The following is an 18406-nucleotide window of genomic DNA, read 5'->3' as shown; positions in this document are numbered from 1 at the left end:
TTTGGGTGGAGCAGCTTTAACCTCTGATGGAGCAGACAGAGTTTCTGAGGATGCTGTGTTTAACGATGCAGGGGAAGTTGTTGAAGGACTACTCTGTGCTGTTGCAGGCTTTGACTGGACCAGAGCAGGTTTAGGGAACAGTGGCCCTTGCTTCATTTCAGGTTTAGACTCAGCTGAATCAGGCTTAGAGGTATTCTGACACGGTTCAGGTTTCAACATTGAAGGGGGGAGTTTAGGACCGAACTGCTCTCTTCCAGTCACCATGGGTGCAGCAGACATTTCCCCAAACGGTCCAGCAGAGCTTACTGGAGGCCCGGGTTTGTTGTTGAACATCTGTGGATTTGGAGGCCTGACAGGGGCTCTAGGAAAAGGCCCTGGTGGACCTCCATCGGTGCTTTGGGGTCTCATGTTCAGAAATGTGTTAAGGGATGCAGGTTTTCCTGCCAGGGAAGCTCTCCTCAGCGGAGCCACAGGAGCACGGAGGTTTGGCCGGATCTGTCCTCGACCAGACGCGTACCAAGGTGGAGATTTTAGCTCCTCACCGGCCAGCTTCTCAGCAATCTCTTTGGCAGCGGCCACTGACTTCGACAAGGAGTCCTCTTCTTCACCTGGCTTCTGCTTTGCAGCCGCTTCTTCGTCCTTGAGGAACTCTGCTGCAACTTTCTGGGCTTCCTTCGCCAGCTGGTTCTCCTTCTTCTTCCTCCTGTGGTGGACTACAGCGAGGAACAGCTGGAGGCGGTTTCTGGACCGGTTCTTCAGCAGCCTGCAGTCGGTCTGACCAATCAGAGCGCAGCCAGCGGTCACCATGGTTACGCCCACCAGGACAGGCGGCCTTTGTTTAAATATATCTGGAAAAGTAATAAAGCCACTGCTGCTTTTATAAGAATCAGGAAGAACCTGATGACCTATCTTCATCATCTTCATCATCAGCACAAAGGGCCAGAGGTCCAGGGAACGTAGAGTTTGTCTAGTAGAATGGTCATGAATCCTGGACTAGTCCAGAATATCTATTTGTAAATATTACCAGATCTCTCTGTGCTAAAGCTCTATTAATTAATGATTTCATCACTGAGCATAATATCCATGTTATGTTTCTGACAGAAACATGGTTGAATGATAATAATGAATCGATCGTACTAATTGAATCTGCGCCTCCTAACTACAATTTCTTCAGTGAGAATAGGAAACATAAAAAAGGAGGAGGCGTGGCTTCAATATTTAAGAATACCATAAATTGTAGTAAAATCTCTTTGGGTCACTTCACCTCTTTCGAGTATCTTGGAATTGAGGTTAAAGGCCGCAAACGAACTTTGACTGTAACTCTATACAAACTCCAACTTTTGTGGAAAATTTCTTTACTGACTTGAATGAACTTCTATCTCTTATATGTATTGATTATGATTGTTTAATAATTGTTGGTGATTTCAACATTCATGTTGACAACCCCCAAGAAGAGGGGCAAAAAGCTGGCTAATATTTTAGAGACTTTTGGTCCAACACAACATGTCAAACAGACAACACACACTCAAAGGACACACACTGGACCTGGTTATCAGTAAGGGTGTGAATATTCCAATGTCTCTGTAACTGATTGTCGCCTGTCGCATCACTTCCTGTTATCTTTGAAAGTTCTTTATCTTTTAACCCACTTGGACAAATCAGCAACCATCACAAAACGTTCTCTCACTGAAAAACACAGCAGAAAACTTTTAATCTAATCTACTCTTCTTCCTCACCCTTAAGCTGTAATGATGTAGATAAGTTGGTAAATGATTTTCAGTCTAAAGTCTCAGATATTATTGATTCCATTGCCCCAATAAAATGAAGGTTGTGTCTGGTAAAAAGAAATCTCCATGGAGAAATACACAAACAGTTAGATCTGCAAGACAACTCTGCCGTAGGGCAGAACGAAAATGGGCGTGAAACTCAACTCCACGTTCATTGTGACATCTATAAGGAAAGTACTACGTAACTATCATTTAACACTAAAACATGCAAGAGAGGCTTTCTTTGCAGATGTCATAAACAAAAACATTAACAAATGCTCCAGCTTTATTTGCAACAGTTGACAGAATCACAAACCCTCCTGTGACGTTACCGCCTGAATTCCAATGTATTTGCCGCCTGCAACCAGTTTTCAGCTTCTTTTCAGAGAAAATTCATAAATCAGAGGATTAATCTGAACATCCACTATAAAGTCAGTACCAATGCTGAGCCCAAACAAAACAAATACAGGAAAAATGACCCAATTTAAACTACTTAATTATAAAACCCTACAGGAAATTATAAGTCAAATAAGCTCCAGTTCCTGCTGTCTGGATGTCCTAGATCTATAACTCTAGAACATTTCTTTAAGAAAGTCCTGCCTGTTATTGCTGCTGATCTGATCCAGATAGTAACTCATGGCTCTCATCAGGCGTTTCCCCCAGGCTCTGAAAACAGCAGTAATCAAACCACTGATAAAAAAGAACAATCTGGACAAATCACTACTGCAGAATTACAGGCCGACCTCTGACCTCTGACCTCCCATTCATCAGCAAAGTTATTGAAAAAGCTGTTTAAACAATTAACTAGCTTCCTAACTATAACCAACCGCTTTGACTCCTTCCAGTCTGGTTTCCATGGTTACCACAGCACAGAGACTGGCCTAGTCAAAGTGTTCAATGACATCCATATAAATACGGACTGTGGCAGAACCACAGTGCTGGTTCTGTTGGACCTCAGTGTTGACCATGACATATTACTGAATCGACTGGAGAGTTGGGTCGGACTCTCCGGTCCAGTGCTTAACTGGTTTGAATCCTACATAAAGAACAGGGATTTCTTTGTTTCAATTGAAAACTTTTCATCAAAGAGGTCAAAGGTCACATGTGGGGTACCCCAAGGTTCAATCCTAGGACCCCTTTTATTCAATATTTATATGCTCCCACTAGCTCAGGTTATAACAGGAAATAATATTAGCTACCATAACTATGCAGATGACACACAGCTCTACATTATGATGTCACCAGGTGACCTTTGACCCCATCCAATCACTGAACAGATGCTTAGAACAGATAAATGTGTGGATGTGCCAAAACTTTCTCCAGCTGAACAGAAACAAAACTGAAGTTATTATTTTTGGACCTAAAGGGGAACTATCTAGAGTTATAGATCTAGAGTCATAGATATAGAGCTATAGATCTAGAGTTATAGATCTAGAGTCAATGCACAGCTTCAGTTATTACAACTAAAACCAGCGATCAGCCAGAAACCTGGGAGTAGTGATGGACTCTGACCTGAACCTCCAGAGCCACATAAAGACAGTTACAAAGTCGGCCTTCTATCACCTGAAGAACATTTCCAGGATTAAAGGACTAATGTCTCAGCCAGATCTAGAGAAACTCATCCATGCCTTCATCTTCAGTCGTATTGATTATTGCAACAGCGTCTTCACAGGTCTGTCCAACAAATCAATTAAACAGCTGCAGCTGATCCAGATGCTGCTGCTGGCGTTCTGACTAAAACCAGGAAGATAGAGCACATAACACCAGTTTTAAAGTCCCTCCACTGGCTTCCTGTAGCTCAAAGAATAGACTTTAAAATACTGTTGTTAGTTTATAAATCACTGAACGGTTTAGCACCACAATACATTAAAGATCTGCTGTTGTTGTATCAACCTTCCAGACCTCTCAGGTTCTGGTTCTGGTTCTGCTCTGCATCCCCAGAACCAGAACCAAATGAGGAGAAGCAGCTTTCAGCATCTATGCACCACAAATCTGGAACAAACTTCCAGAAAACTGTAAACAGCTGAAACACTGACTTCCTTTAAATCTAGACTAAAAACCCACCTGTTTAGGATTGTATTTGAAATGTAATCAATTACAAATTTATTGATGGAACCTTGACTTAATTATTGATTCTATATTGCATTGTGTTTCTGTGTTTGTAATGATGTAAAGCACTTTGAAATGCCTTGCTGCTGAAATGGGCTATACAAATAAAATTTGATTGATTGATTGATATTAATTTTCCTTATTGGGGATTTTTGATATTTTAGTATTAAATGTTTCACCTTGTAGTTTCCATTTGACTTCATAACTGAGGAGCAGCAATAGTTTTATTAAATGTCTCTTTGTCCAAAACTTTATTAAAAAATGATCTTTTTCCTGGTTCTTTGGAGAATATCTGACTGTATTCATATAAAAAATAAAAATGTTGAAGAGAATCTGATTGGCCTCCGTTTGTTTCCCTCCAGTGAAGAAAAGCCAATAACTGATCAACCAATCAATAAAGAGATCTCCAATCAATAACCGTTATTGATAGAGGATTAGTAGTTACACACTGGTAGAGCATATTCTCCTGGAGTAGCAGGAACATTACATTTATTAACCCTAACTTCATCATTATACATGTTTAACCAGTGATCCCTGTTCCGTCCAGATCTTAGTAAAAAGTGATTCATTCTTATAAAATGTTCCCATTATTCCAGATATAACATTAGAGCAGCTTAACACGGTCCGGGTTTCAAGTGTCTCCATATTTTAACTTTCAAACTAGAGCAGATTAAAGCCGATCAAGATTTGAAAAAGTAGCCGAATCAGAAGCGAACTTCAGTTTGAGAACCAGCAGGAGGTCCAGATGTTCCGACAGAACCGGGTCTGACGGGACTTCAGACGGGAAATGAGCCTCCATCTGATTCATGTTTTCACCGTGGACTAAATATCGTTCATAGAGTAAAGTTACCTCGGCTTATTTCAACAACCGTGGAGGTGATATGCTTTTATTTTGGCAGGTTTCCTGTGACCGTAGCTATGGTAACGGAGCCGCAGCTCAGAAAATGGGAGTTTGATCTCCCGTCGATAAGGGAAGCAGTTTGTTCTGATCCAGCTGTTGACTGATGATACGGATGGTTTTAACAGGTGTTCTGTTTATCTGTGCTACCCGTAAATCCGTCCTGCCTGGTGGCAGTGCGCATGCGCACGTCGATGCTACGTCACATCCTGCTTACTCAGCAGATTTCTTGTGGAAGTTTTGTTTCATGTGATTTATTTCCTCGCTAAGCTTTATTTAATTTATTTTATTCCTGGCTTTCATTAAGCTGCTGAATTACTTCATGTTTTTCTTACCTTGACAAGCAGCTTATAAATTTATTTATAAATGACTTTAGTTTGCCGTCTGTAATATTGTTACTGTAAACAAGTCATTATTTGGTGGTCAATCAGAACAAAATATGTTGTTTTGTGGCTTTTTTGTACCTATACTTTAAAATATTTTAGTTTAATTACACTCTTTTTTACTAAACTTTGCTAAATAGACTTTGGTAACGATGCTATGTGGGATTGAATCTGTGTAAAAGTGTAATATTAGTGTATATTAATCATATCCCATCACTCCAGTGACCTGCGCAGTTCAGTGACAAATTGTGGCTGCATTTAATAAAGTCTGTCATACAACAGATTAATGTGCAAAAAAGAGTTGCGTTGATCTGTTGTCTGTGTTAATTTAATTCCAATAAAAACCTGTTTCCTCTGATACTGTTTTATTCTTACTAACCTCTGTATCTAAAATATTTTAACAGGTAGGATATTCTAGTAAAGGATTAGTGCAAACATCTACAGCTTTTCATTTTAAACAGGTAGATATTCAGATGAAGGAAGTCATCTTCTTGTGGTTTCGTCATGGATAGAAATTGTTCCGATGCTAAGCTAACCATAACTGCTAAGCTTCCACTTCAGTCACTCTAATAATGTTATAAAATATATTTAACATTAACAACCTGCTATAGTTTTCTGTTTGTAAACATGACGGTAGCAGTTTTGGACGCGTAGCACCGAAAAGACTTAGCCATCTATCCGTGCTACGGTAGGAGAATCTGACGAGGTAGCACTGACAGTCAGCTGGCCTCTACGGTGCTACAGTGAGAAAAGCCCCGAAACCTCGCGAGAAGCTTCGTGTTTTCAGCTGTAGTTCCCTCCTATGCCGCTGGGGGCGATAAATCCGACCCTCTGCTTTTACCGCAGCAGCAGAAGAAGGAGCCCAGCTAGACATCCCGCTGAACCGCTAGTCCAGATCTGCTCTGACTGAAACCGAACCGAGCCGAGTCGAACATGAACGAGTCTGCTGGAGTCCGTTTCCGGCGGCTGCACCGAGCTCACGTGATCACAGAGGAACTTCCGGAGCGGAGACACAAAGGAAGCAGGTGAGACCCGAACCTCATCTGGACATGCGGTCCTGGATCAGGTCACAGGGCTTTGCGGTTCCGGGTCTGTTGGTTCTGGTTCCAAGAGAAGGAGCCAATCAGAGGGAAGCAGACCGGAACTGCCTCACATCCGGTTTAAACCCGGATTATCTGGATGGGGTATAGAGCGATTCGGAACCACCCAGAAGGTTCTGATGGACCTGATAGCTTCATGTTTGACCCGTTGGATCACAGCAGTCTGGTCCCGTTCTGCACCCGTCCTCCAGGTTTTCGTTCTGGACCGTCCTCCGTCAGCCCAGTAGAAGTTCTGGTTGCAGCTCCAGAACCTTGAAGACAAACACCGACCCGGTTCATCAAAATATCTTGGTGTTTAGGAGCTGGTACCAGAACCAGGAGGAACCAGAGCCAGGGAGAGGGATCCTCCTGGTCCTGGTCCTGGTCCTGGTCCTGGTCCTGGTCCTGGTCCTGGTTCTGGTTCTGGTTCAGGTCCAGCTACCAACGCTGGACTAACAAGTTCATGACTTTATTCATTCATTTCTCTCAGGTGTAAATATACCAGCTGAGTTTTTCTCGGACCGGAACCAGGCTGATTGAATGCAGACCGGAACCGGGCTCATTCTGAGTCTCCAAATCATTTAACAGAAGATTCACATAATTTATGACTTTGTGTACAAATGTTTTTTTGCCACATTATCAGCAGCAATCAGGAGGTTATAAAACAGCTGTAACATGTTATTAATGTAGCATGTTATTAAACTGTTACATGTTAAACTGTTACATGTTATTAAACTGTTACATGTTATTAAACTGTAACATGTTACAGTTTAATAACATGTTACAGTTTAATAACATGTTAAACTGTAACATGTTAAAGTTTAATAACATGTTAAACTGTAACATGTTACAGTTTAATAACATGTTACTGTAACATGTTACAGTTTAACAACATGTTAAAGTTTAATAACATGTTAAACTGTAACATGTTACAGTTTAATAACATGTTACAGTTTAATAACATGTTAAACTGTAACAGTTTAATAACATGTTAAACTGTAACAGTTTAATAACATGTTATTAAACTGTAACATGTTAAACTGTAACATGTTATTAAACTGTTACATGTTAAACTGTTACATGTTATTAAACTGTTACATGTTATTAAACTGTAACATGTTACAGTTTAATAACATGTTACAGTTTAATAACATGTTAAACTGTAACATGTTAAAGTTTAATACCATGTTAAACTGTAACATGTTACAGTTTAATAACATGTTACTGTAACATGTTACAGTTTAACAACATGTTAAAGTTTAATAACATGTTAAACTGTAACATGTTACAGTTTAATAACATGTTACAGTTTAATAACATGTTAAACTGTAACAGTTTAATAACATGTTAAACTGTAACAGTTTAATAACATGTTATTAAACTGTAACATGTTAAACTGTAACATGTTATTAAACTGTTACATGTTATTAAACTGTTACATGTTAAACTGTAACATATTATTAAACTGTAACATGTTATTAAACTGTAACATGTTACTATACTGTAACATGTTATTAAACTGTTACATGTTAAACTGTAACATATTATTAAACTGTAACATATTATTAAACTGTTACATGTTATTAAACTGTAACATGTTATTAAACTGTAACATATTATACTGTAACATGTTATTAAACTGTAACATGTTAAACTGTAACATGTTATTAAACTGTTACATGTTATTAAACTGTTACATGTTAAACTGTAACATATTATTAAACTGTAACATGTTATTAAACTGTAACATGTTACTATACTGTAACATGTTATTAAACTGTTACATGTTAAACTGTAACATATTATTAAACTGTAACATATTATTAAACTGTTACATGTTATTAAACTGTAACATGTTATTAAACTGTAACATATTATACTGTAACATGTTATTAAACTGTTACATGTTAAACTGTAACATATTATTAAACTGTAACATGTTATTAAACTGTAACATGTTACAGTTTAATAACATGTTACAGTTTAATAGCATGTTAAACTGTAACATGTTACAGTTTAATAACATGTTACTGTAACATGTTACAGTTTAATAACATGTAACAGTTTAATAACATGTTATTAAACTGTAACATATTATTAAACTGTAACATGTTATTAAACTGTTACATGTCATTAAACTGTTACATGTTAAACTGTAACATGTTATTAAACTGTAACATGTTAAGCTGTTACATATTATTAAACTGTAACATGTTAAACTGTTACAGGGCTTCAGGGGCCATAAATGTTAATATTTTAATACAGATACATAAATGTAACATTTATTTATTCAGATGATCAAAGCTGCTGAATTTGATTTAATGGTTTCAGCATCAATTAAAATATTTTAAACTGTTTAACATTTAAATGGATGATTTAAAGGAGCTGGCAAGTTTACTTTGTAAAAGATGAAAGAACAATATTCAAAGTTAGATTGTTTTGTTACCATAGCAACAATCTGATGCTGTGAGTTTGAGCTGTTTGTTCATAAATACAAATGAATAAACTGTAATTATAACTGATTGTTTTCAGGTTGGCCAGTTAATCTACTCTCTCTCTCCCAGATTAAATTGAACCCAGAAGCTGTTAGAGGTGCTGATGGTTTTAGCAGCCAGAGGGGCCCCTAGGTCAGATTCTGCCCCAGGCCTCATGCAGCCTTGGACCGGCCCTGCAGGATGAGTTCAATCTGCTGCACTGATGATGAGCAACAAACTGAGATTTAATTTAATGCTAATGTGGCTTTAGCAGCTCTAACATTTCTGTCTGTTGAGTTTTAATAGGAGCCACAGAAACTGTTTTGGTTTCTCACGTTTGTGTTAAGATGATCTCTGCGCGTTAACCCTTTAAACTCCTGTCCAGCTCCTACAGTGGGAAGGTGTTCCGGGTCACTCTGCTGTCTCTGGGCGGTTTCCTGATTCTTCTTCTTCTCATCATCTTCCTCATCCTGGAGTCTCCCATCCAGCCAGAGGCCTTCAGGTGAGTCGGTCTGGACCGAGTCAGAATCAGACCAAACCCTCTCTGACCGCCCTCCCTCAACCTCTCTCCTGCCCCCTTGTTTCCATGGCGACCTGCGGCGCCCCCTGCTGGCTGCAGCTTGAAGGAGCCGCCCCAGATGAAGGGCTGCTGGGAGCCCAACCTGCGGCTCCGGGAGGCCCGGCGGCTCTACGAGGACCAGCTTCTGGGTCCAGAGTCCATCGTCAACATGGGGGGTCAGCAGCTTCACTTCTGGTTCCCGACCAGAACCAGTGCCAGAACCTGAGTCTGTTTTTCTCTCCGCAGATGTTTTCTTCACTGGAACAGCTGACGGCAAAATCCTCAAGCTGATTGGACGGAGAATCGTTACCTTGGCAACGCTCGGCAGGCCGCCGTGTGGTGAGATGCTCAAATTGGGTGAAGCTGGGTCTGTGAGAACTGGTTCTGACTGGTTCTCCGTTAGGATAACCAGTCCTGACCCTGAAGTGAACTGCTGAACCATGTTGAACCAAGCTAACAGGTTGCTAGCTGTTAGCCTGGTTCAATATGAACTGAATGAACCTGATGGGCTAAAAGTGGCAAAACAAATCTGATTGGCTGAGCATGGCTCCACCTCCAGACTGACCCTGGTTGCCCTCTGACCCTCTGCAGGCGCCAGGGAGGACGAGCCCACCTGCGGGCGGCCCCTGGGCATCAGGGCGGGGCCTAATGGGACGTTGTTCGTAGCCGACGCCTACCTAGGCGTGTTCGAGGTCGACCCTGCTACAGGTGAGTTTTGATCCCCCTCCCCTCCTCCCGCCTCCAGGTCGCGCTGACGACCCGTCTCCCTGCAGGTGCAGTGACCCGGCTGGTGGCGGGGGGGCAAGAGGTCGGCGGCAGGAAGCTGTCGTTCATCAATGACGTGGCGGTGACGCAGGACGGCAGGAAGCTGTACTTCACCGATTCCAGCAGCAGGTGGCAACGCCGGGACTACCTGCACCTCATCATGGAGGCCACGGCGGACGGACGGTACGACCCGCCGCCTGGGTCAAAGGTCAGCTGCCAGGACCCTTCAGAATAAAAGCCTGTCCTCCTGTCCGCCTCAGAGTGCTGGAGTACGACACGGAGACGCGGGAACTGACGGTCGTCATGGAGAACCTGCGCTTCCCCAACGGCATCCAGCTGCTGCCGGACCAGGAGTCGGTTCTGGTGGCCGAGACCACCATGGCCCGGATCCGCAGGTCGGCCCCACGCTGACCCAGGACCGCCCCGGTCCATGGGTGGTCTCCTCCCTGACCGGCTCTGTCTCCATCCAGGGTCCATGTGGCGGGCCTCAACAAGGGGGGCATGGACACGTTTGTGGACAACCTGCCCGGTTTCCCGGACAACATCCGGCCCAGCTCCTCCGGAGGATACTGGGTCTCCATGGCGGCGGTCCGGCCCAACCCCGGCTTCTCCATGTTGGACTTCCTGTCCCAGAGACCCTGGGTCAAGAAGCTCATCTTCAAGGTAAACGGGCCCGTCAGTTTCATGTGACCTCTGACCTGCTGGATGAGAAACTAATGAGAAGGCCTGAGACGTCCTAGTCAAAGGCTGCGTTCACCCAGCAGATCTTGATGCTGCTGCTGATTAAACCCGACTGCAATATGTGACCGAAGAGGAACGTAGCCACCGCCCAGCAGGGCTACGTTTACGGTAGTAAAGATGGCCGCCGCAGCGCTCTGTTTGCGGCAGTAAAGATGGCCGCCGCAGCGCTCTGTTTGCGGCAGTAAAGATGGCCGCCGCAGCGCTCTGTTTGCGGCAGTAAAGATGGCCGCCGCAGCGCTCTGTTTACGGCAGTAAAGATGGCCGCCGCAGCGCTCTGTTTGCGGCAGTAAAGATGGCCGCCGCAGCGCTCTGTTTGCGGCAGTAAAGATGGGTGAAGGCAGCCTCAGGCAGCAGCAGTTCTCCAGGTCAAAGGTCACATCTCGGTTTCCGCCCTGCAGCTGTTCAGCCAGGACGTCCTCATGAAGGCCGTCCCTCGCTACAGCCTGGTGGCCGAGATCCAAGATGGCGGCGTCTGTAGGCGGAGCTTCCACGACCCCAACGGCCTGGTGGCCGCCTACGTCAGCGAGGCCCACGAGCATCATGGGAAACTCTACATCGGATCCTTCCGCTCGCCGTACATTGCCGTTTTGGACCTGCAGGGACCGTAGAACTGGGTCGGAACTGGGTCCAGCCTCCCTCCCTGCTGGTTCTGATGACCCAGTCCTGTTTGGATCAGAACTTGGGGACTTTAAAAGCAGCTGTTGGAAGCTGAGGGGCCCAATCTGGCCCGGTTCTGGTTCTGTTGCTCCGCCATTATTTCATGTCAGACTGAATGTTCCTGTGTTGCTTCCCCTACTGCTCTGTTGTAGTGCTGGCCCGGTTCTGCTGGCCCGGACCAACTGTTGGGTCGACATCAGAACTTTGGCCTGCTGAGGAACTCAATGGGCTGCAAGGGACAGAACCAGAACCTGCAGGTTCCAGGTCTAATTCAGTCCTGGTTCCGGACCCGGACCCGGTCCTGCTTCTGGTCCTAGTTCCGGACCCGGTTTTAACCAGTTTCCTGGGAACCTGGTCCTGGTTAAAACCGGTTCCGGACCGGTTAAGGTCCTGGTCTTGGTCCCGGTCCCAGTCCTGGACCCGGTTCCCGTCCTGTTTCTGGTTCCGGATCCTGACCCGGTTCCGGTCCTGGTTCCGGACCCTGACCCAGTTCTAAAAATTGTGAAAAAGTTAAATCAGGCGAGTTAACTTGGTTTTGGTTCGGCCCGGTTCCGTCTAATCCAACCTGTAGACCTACTGGACTCTGGAGGTTCTAGAGAATAGAAGAACCGGGTCTGGATCTGCTGCAACTCTTTATTCACTCATCATTTAAACAGAATCAGATCCTGATCAGAACCGGTTCTGGTTCCGGAACAGAGCTGGTTTCAGATCAGAACCAGTTCCTGTTGGGGCGATCTGCACAGCAGCTCCAGGGTTTCCCGCCCAGGCTTCCAGGGGATCAGCCACAGCTCCAGGTGACACCGGAAGGTCTGGACAGAGACGGGTCGGTCAGAACCTCCAGAACCATCGGGTCCTCCTGCGACTCAGATCCAGACTCACCTGGGCCAGCCGGCCCGGAGGCTGGAGGCGGCACCGGTCCAGGTCTGAGGTCCGGTTCCGTTTGGGACAAACCGTCCTGGAGATCTGGAAGTCCACGATGTACCGGATCCCTCTGACCACCTGGAACACAGAGCCGGTCCGTTAGGTTCTGCTCCGATCCGGAACCGGGCCTGGGTCCAGACCAGAACTGCGGGAACAGGTCTTCTTCAGGTTCTAGGCTCAGCAGAACTTGGTTCTGGTTCTCACACCTTAGACTGAATCTGAACATGCTTTTATTTTGAAAGGAGGTATTGTTTCTTGTGAGCAGGTTCTGCAGCGGAGAAACGGTTTCTGGTTCTGTTGAGCCCTTCTCTGATTGGCTGATTGCTCCGTCCAATCACTACAGACCTGAGCTTCTAATAAACTACTGTTGCTTTAACGGTGCCGCCTGCATCTGTTCTGGTTCTGATCCATTTTCCTCCTTCCAGGGGTTATGACTGCTGGAGGACTGACAGGGCTGACCAATCAGACAGAGGGACTGACGGGGCTGACCAATCAGACAGAGGGACTGACGGGGCTGACCAATCAGTCGAACCATTCGATCTCTGGATTGTATAGACACTTTTAGGAAACAACTTAAGACCCACTTTTTTAAACTTGCTTTTTAGCTTAATACTGTGTTTTATTGTTTTGTATGTTGCTTTTAATTTATTTTATTTTTTACACTTTGTGCAGCACTTTGTGACCCTGGTCTGTGAAAAGCGCTATAGAAATAAAGTTTACTTACTTACAATCAGACAGAGGGACTGACGGAGCTGACCAATCAGACAGAGGGAAGGTTTCAAATCAAATCAGATTTGATCTGTATAAAACATTTCAGCATCAAGGCTTTTCAAAGAGCTTTACATCATAAAAACACAAAAACAAAATCATGCAGCATAGAATCAACATTCAAACATGACATTAAGTCGAGTTCCATTGTTAAATTGATTATTGATTATGTTTCAAATAAAACTCTAACCAACTGGTCTTAGTCTGGATTTAAAGGATCTCAGTGTTTCAGCTGTTTTCCAGATTTGTGGTGCATAGAAGCTGAAAGCTGCTTCTCCTCGTTTGGTTCTGATTCTGATGCAGAACCAGAACCAGAACCTGAGGGGTCTGGAAGGTTGATCCAGCAGCAGCAGATCTTTAATGTGTTGTGGTTCTGATCCGTTCAGTGATTTATAAACTAACAGGATTTAAAGTTTATCCTCTGAGCTACAGGGAGCCAGTGGAGGTTCTGGAGAACTGGGTTTATGTCTCTATCCTCCTGGTTCTGGTCAGAACTCCAGCAGCAGCGTTCTGGATCAGCTGCAGCTGGAGGATTGATTTGTTGGACAGACGCTGCTGCAGGAATCAAAGCGACTGGATGAGTTTCTCTAGACTCACTGAGACATTAGTTATCTAGATTCTAGATGTTGTTCAGCTGATAGAAGGCGACTTTGTGACCGTCTTTATGTGGCTCTGGAGGGTCAGGTCAGAGGTCATTACTACTCCCAGGTTTCAGCCTGATCACTTTAGTTGTGTTTCTGACCAATCAGAGAGCAGAGACCCGCCCACTGGTTCCCTCCCAGTAGATTCTCCTCTGGTGGTTCTGGAGAAACTGGACTTCCAGGTTTTTTGAACCAGTTGGATCTAGACATCAGAGTCTGGACCTGCTGGAGGTTCTGACCCGCCTCCCATATCACCATAGCAACAACTGTCACCAGGTAAGCGGTACCTGTCGCTGCGCTCTGACGACGGCCGACGGCTTGAACAGGAAGGCGTCGTTTGATTGGCTGTTGAAGGAGTGGGCGGCGCCGAGGACGGCCTGCTGGACAGCGGCGGCGTTCCTGCTGATGTCATACGGAGAGCCTGGCATGGGGCGGCCATGATGGCTGCCGGCTGCTGGACCTGGAAGAGAAGAACCAGAGGAACAAGCAGAACCAACAGAACCAGCAGAACCTGGGCCAGTCTGCCAGTTTGTTTCGGACCTGTTTGTATTTGCAGTTCCTGGTTCTCCTCCTGATGTCTGTGCCTTTCAGAACCACAGAGGACGGACCCAGGGTCTGACCCAAACAGAACCCAGTGCCGCGTCATTTCTGCCCGACCAGAACCAGAACCAGAACCAGCCCTCCAGTCTTACCCAGAGTGGCGAGCAGCAGCAGCAGTAACATCTTCGCCTCCATCTCGGTTCACTTCCTGTCACCACAGATCAGCTACTTCCTGTTCCTGCCTCAGCTTCTCTCACACCTGACATCACTTCCTGTGTCTAACGTTCTCCCTGAGACCCCGCCCCTTTAGCCGGGGTTCCTCCAGGCTGCGTTCTGAGTCCACTGGGTTTCCTTTCCTGGCTGCCATCAGTCTCCTGTCACATTTATGCCGAGGACGTCCAACTGTGTTTTTGTTTAGACCTCAGCAGTTGGACAGGCTGTCTGTCCTGCTCCAGTGTCTGTCCACTATCAGTGACTGGCTCAGACGGACGGCGAACCCAGATCTGTCATGAGTTGTGGTGTGAAGTGGTGAGGCAGACGCTGAGAACCCAGGTTGGTGTGCGGAAATTATGATTTTAATGAAAAATCCAGGCATACAAAGTCCAAAACTCAGGCAGCACAGCTGAGCGGAAGGTTTGGTGCTGCGGATCTTCTGGGTGATGAAGCTGGCCCGTCACTTCCTGGGCCTGCAGACTCTGGGCCTGACGCTGCGCCGCTGTTACCGCGAGATGGTGATGCTGCTCGTCTTTGTTTGTGTCGCCATGGCGATCTAAAGCGCGCTGGCCCAGCTGCTGGAGCACGGTTCGGATCTGGAGACCGGGAACCCAGACTACGCCAGCATCCCCGCGGCCTGCTGGTGGGTCATCATCTCCATGACGACGGTGGCGGGCCGGGTGCTGGGTGGAGTCTGCGTGGTGAGCAGCATCGTGCTTCTGGCGCTGCCCATCACCTTCACCTACCACAGCTCAAACTGCGCTCGGACCGGACCGGACCGGACCGGACCGGAACCGGTTCAGTGGCGTTTGGTACCAGACAGCTTCAGGAAGAATGACTGAAACTCCAAACTGATGAACCTACAGAACAACGCTAGAGGGCGCCCCCTACAGGACACATCAAAGTGTCCCACAGATTAACCAGCTGGTTAGCTTAGCTAATTGGACTGACCAGTCTACTTCCTGTTGCTTTATTTTCCACTTCCTGTTTGCGCCGCTGAGGGTGACAGCACGCTGGCGTGACTCTGTACTTTCATTGAGATTTTTTCTCTTTTTATCTATAATAAGTGAAGAATTAATGAGCTGCATTTAATTTCCCTTTGGGATTAATAAAGTATTTTTGAATTGGAATTATTTCCACTTCCTGCTCATGTCTGCAGTTTGATGATGTCAAGATAATCAGAGCTCATTCCTTTATTCCCCTGCTGGAGATTTTTGTTTAGCATCAACACCTTTAAAATGAATCACACAAAGTAACCAAACGCCTCCTCAAAGTTCTGATGGATGAAAAATATATGATGTTTGATTCTGGAGAGAAAGAGGTGGAAAAGGTTTTATAGGTTGTTTTTAGCCCAAAGCTAAATGTAAAACACCCCTGGGACTGGGATGAGTCACTAAAACCAGCCTGGTTCAGAAACAAGAGCAAGTCGTGACAAAGAGGAAGAGCGGCCATTAGGGGCCGTTAGGGTGACCCTCTGGGTGGGACGTCAGGAACCAGGCCAGTTTTCCTCGACAGACTGACCTCAATACTGGACAAGGTGGTAATACCATCAGATTTAGGAAACTCACTTTCCCTGTCAGATGGAGATCTGGTGGAGCGTCAGAGTTCATCAAGAACATCTCATCTGGATTTATATAAGGAGGTTCACCTGAGTTTGACGACCTTCTTCTGGAAGGTTTCTCCTCACTTCCTTCTGTGGGTTAGCTTAGCTACCGAGTGAAATTAGCTCCCACAGATCACATCTGTTAATTGTCGCTATCCTCATTTTCACAACTTCCAGTGGGCGGTGCAGGTCGCTACAATCCATAGTAGCCACACAGGCACACCCGCTAGAAGGAAACAAACACACCCAGTACAATGCTTTCATTCTATTGGCTGAGAGGTTGCTAGGCGACTCTGCCAAAAAGGCAGTTCCATGTTTCATAAGCGAGCAGACAGTTGGAGCTCAAGGAGGATTTCATGTATTTTGTTCTCAAAACTGGTAGTACTTTTGCTTTCATTTTCATTTTGAAAGCAGGGCTTCATGTCTTTCTTCTCAAAACTTGTAACGCTTGTACTCAAAACCTCTCAGGCTCTAGAGCTGTGGGGCCCAAAGTGGAGGGCCGGCATCCTGCAAGTTTAATTCTCTCCCTGCTGGTAACAAGAACCTTTTCTGGATCCAGGTGCGTTAAACCAGGAGAGACTAAAACATCCACTTTGGGCACCACTGATCTAGAGGAAGCCAGTCATGGAAACATTTGGTCTCCATGAAAACTGTGAAACGTGTCACTTCCTGTGAAAACTGACAGCTCAAACCAGAGCAGGATTCTACAGATTGTAGAAATTTGTACATTATAGAAACAGTAAAAACTGAAAGGCAGCAGAACCTGCTGGGGGCCCAAATGAACCAGAACCAGAACTTGCTGAGTGCAGAGCAGCAGCTGCTGAATGGAGCCGAGGTCAGGAAGAGTTGAATTGAGTTTCACCTTCTTGTCGGCCATGATTCCTGCAGGCTGAGGAAAAATAACCAACCGTCCTCCACGCCTCATTGGTCCAAAGGTTCTGACGCCTCATTGGTCCAAAGGTTCTGACGCCTCATTGGTCCAAAGATTCTGACGCCTCATTGGTCCAAAGGTTCTGACCCAGACGACTGATTTCTGTGCAGGAGGAATGAGGCAGGAAGCGATGCACCGGTTCTGAGCCAGTGGAGGGCGGCCACTGAGCATGCCCAGCGGCCCTCTGCTGTGCGTCCTGAACACGGACCTTCATTGGTTCTGATGGTTCTGGGTTTTGTCTGACCATTAACAGAACCCTGGGTAACGCTGGGTGTGTGTTGCCATGGTAACCAGGTGATCTTGGGCCTCATGAACCTGAGCACCGGTCCTTTAAAAATCACAACAGCTGCTGCTCCGCCTGTCGCCTCCATAAATTCATCTTAATGTAAATTAGGCTGCCAGTAACCATGGCAACGTCCTTGCTTGTAGCAGTATAAATATTTATAATAATCTTATATATGTAACCGGATCCTGGTTGTGCTGGTTTTATTGGAGGATCAGAGCCGTGACACAGTTTGTCTTTAAATCTGTTCTGACGATAAAAACAAACCATAACGCCGTCATGGCCGCCGCTGCAAGTCCTAGACAAAACTAAAGTTAATTCCTGCTGTTGTAGCTTCACTTAAATATTTACATTACAAAATGGATTCATATGTTACAATGGTTCTCAATGGTCTGTACAATCTACAGCTTTTCATTTTAAACGGGTAGATATTCAGATGAAGCAAGTCATCTTCTTGTGGTTTCGTCATGGATAGAAATTGTTCCGATGCTAAGCTAACCATAACTGCTAAGCTTCCACTTCAGTCACTCTAACAATGTTATAAAATATATTTTACAACAACCTGCTGTAGTTTCTGATTGTAACCATGACGGTAGCAGTTTTAGACGGGTAGCACCAACAGATAGACTTAGCCATCTATCTGTGCTACGGTAGGAAAATCTGACGAGGTAGCACAGACAGTCAGAACAGGGTTATGCCGAGAAGCGCGCCCTATCGGGGGAACGCGCATCGTACCTGTTCTCTGAGCTGCTGGTTTAAGTTTCATATCCATAAGACAATATTTGGGGAAATAGACATAGGATGCAGATATTGGTAGGCTAATAATCGCCTTTTGCCGAAATATGCATCCTCCTGCTAACTTGGAGAAATAAAGGGATAAAAATGAAAAAATATTTTCTACATTTTCTTCTCTGAGCTGTAAGTTTCATATCAATAGATATGTCCTATTGACATTATCATGTTTCTGAACAGTGGTTCAGAAACATGATAATGTTACGAATATCTTTAAAAGTTTCCTCTTCGGTCAGATTTCAGTCCGTTAGCTCATCATCAATATGCGAGAGATGAGAGCGAT

General features: G+C 45.1%; 3 protein-coding genes across 5 annotated transcripts in view; 1 reads left to right on the top strand and 2 right to left on the bottom strand.

Moving 5' to 3' along the window:
• The window catches only part of LOC116713348 (protein piccolo-like), a 2257-nt gene extending 1450 nt beyond the window's left edge, over positions 1-807 (bottom strand). Inside the window, exon 1 of the mRNA XM_032553491.1 lies at positions 1-807. Within this exon, the coding sequence (XP_032409382.1) occupies positions 1-807 (807 nt within the window).
• A 5173-nt stretch (positions 808-5980) lies between these two features.
• LOC116712923 (adipocyte plasma membrane-associated protein-like) lies at positions 5981-12732 on the top strand. Of its 2 annotated transcripts, none has more exons than XM_032552818.1 (9): positions 5981-6181; positions 9095-9211; positions 9329-9444; positions 9515-9607; positions 9860-9976; positions 10042-10216; positions 10294-10428; positions 10504-10696; positions 11173-12732. In XM_032552818.1, the coding sequence occupies exons 1-9, from the start codon at positions 6090-6092 to the stop codon at positions 11380-11382; spliced, it is 1248 nt and encodes a 415-aa protein (XP_032408709.1). In that variant the 5' UTR covers positions 5981-6089; the 3' UTR covers positions 11383-12732. The 2 variants fall into 2 exon arrangements, with proteins under 2 accessions (XP_032408709.1, XP_032408710.1); XM_032552819.1 differs by having other exon boundaries at positions 6078-6181; positions 8800-9211.
• Positions 12045-18077, bottom strand: LOC116712965 (cystatin-F-like). Of its 2 annotated transcripts, none has more exons than XM_032552875.1 (4): positions 14454-18077; positions 14049-14221; positions 12311-12430; positions 12045-12240 (listed from the first exon to the last, which is right to left on the bottom strand). In XM_032552875.1, the coding sequence occupies exons 1-4, from the start codon at positions 14494-14496 to the stop codon at positions 12136-12138; spliced, it is 441 nt and encodes a 146-aa protein (XP_032408766.1). In that variant the 5' UTR covers positions 14497-18077; the 3' UTR covers positions 12045-12135. The 2 variants fall into 2 exon arrangements, with proteins under 2 accessions (XP_032408766.1, XP_032408765.1); XM_032552874.1 differs by lacking the exon at positions 14454-18077 and adding an exon at positions 14302-14447.
• Between the last annotated feature and the right edge of the window lie 329 nt (positions 18078-18406).

Source organism: Xiphophorus hellerii, chromosome 22 (genome assembly GCF_003331165.1).
Source record: "Xiphophorus hellerii strain 12219 chromosome 22, Xiphophorus_hellerii-4.1, whole genome shotgun sequence".
NCBI lineage: Eukaryota > Metazoa > Chordata > Actinopteri > Cyprinodontiformes > Poeciliidae > Xiphophorus > Xiphophorus hellerii.
Note: the sequence above shows the minus strand (reverse complement) of the source record. Positions and strands in the feature narration are given on the sequence as shown.

Excerpts from the sequence above, each read along its gene's own strand:
- LOC116712923 (XM_032552818.1), top strand. The coding sequence starts at position 6,090 with ATGAACGAGTCTGCTGGAGTCCGTTTCCGGCGGCTGCACCGAGCTCAC. Across the intron at positions 6,182-9,094 it reads CGGAGACACAAAGGAAGCAG|CTCCTACAGTGGGAAGGTGT; the intron begins GTGAGACCCGAA and ends ACTCCTGTCCAG. Across the intron at positions 10,217-10,293 it reads GAGGCCACGGCGGACGGACG|AGTGCTGGAGTACGACACGG; the intron begins GTACGACCCGCC and ends TGTCCGCCTCAG.
- LOC116712965 (XM_032552874.1), bottom strand. The coding sequence starts at position 14,407 with ATGACGCGGCACTGGGTTCTGTTTGGGTCAGACCCTGGGTCCGTCCTC. Across the intron at positions 14,222-14,301 it reads GGAACTGCAAATACAAACAG|GTCCAGCAGCCGGCAGCCAT; the intron begins GTCCGAAACAAA and ends CTTCTCTTCCAG. Across the intron at positions 12,431-14,048 it reads TCGTCAGAGCGCAGCGACAG|GTGGTCAGAGGGATCCGGTA; the intron begins GTACCGCTTACC and ends TCTGTGTTCCAG.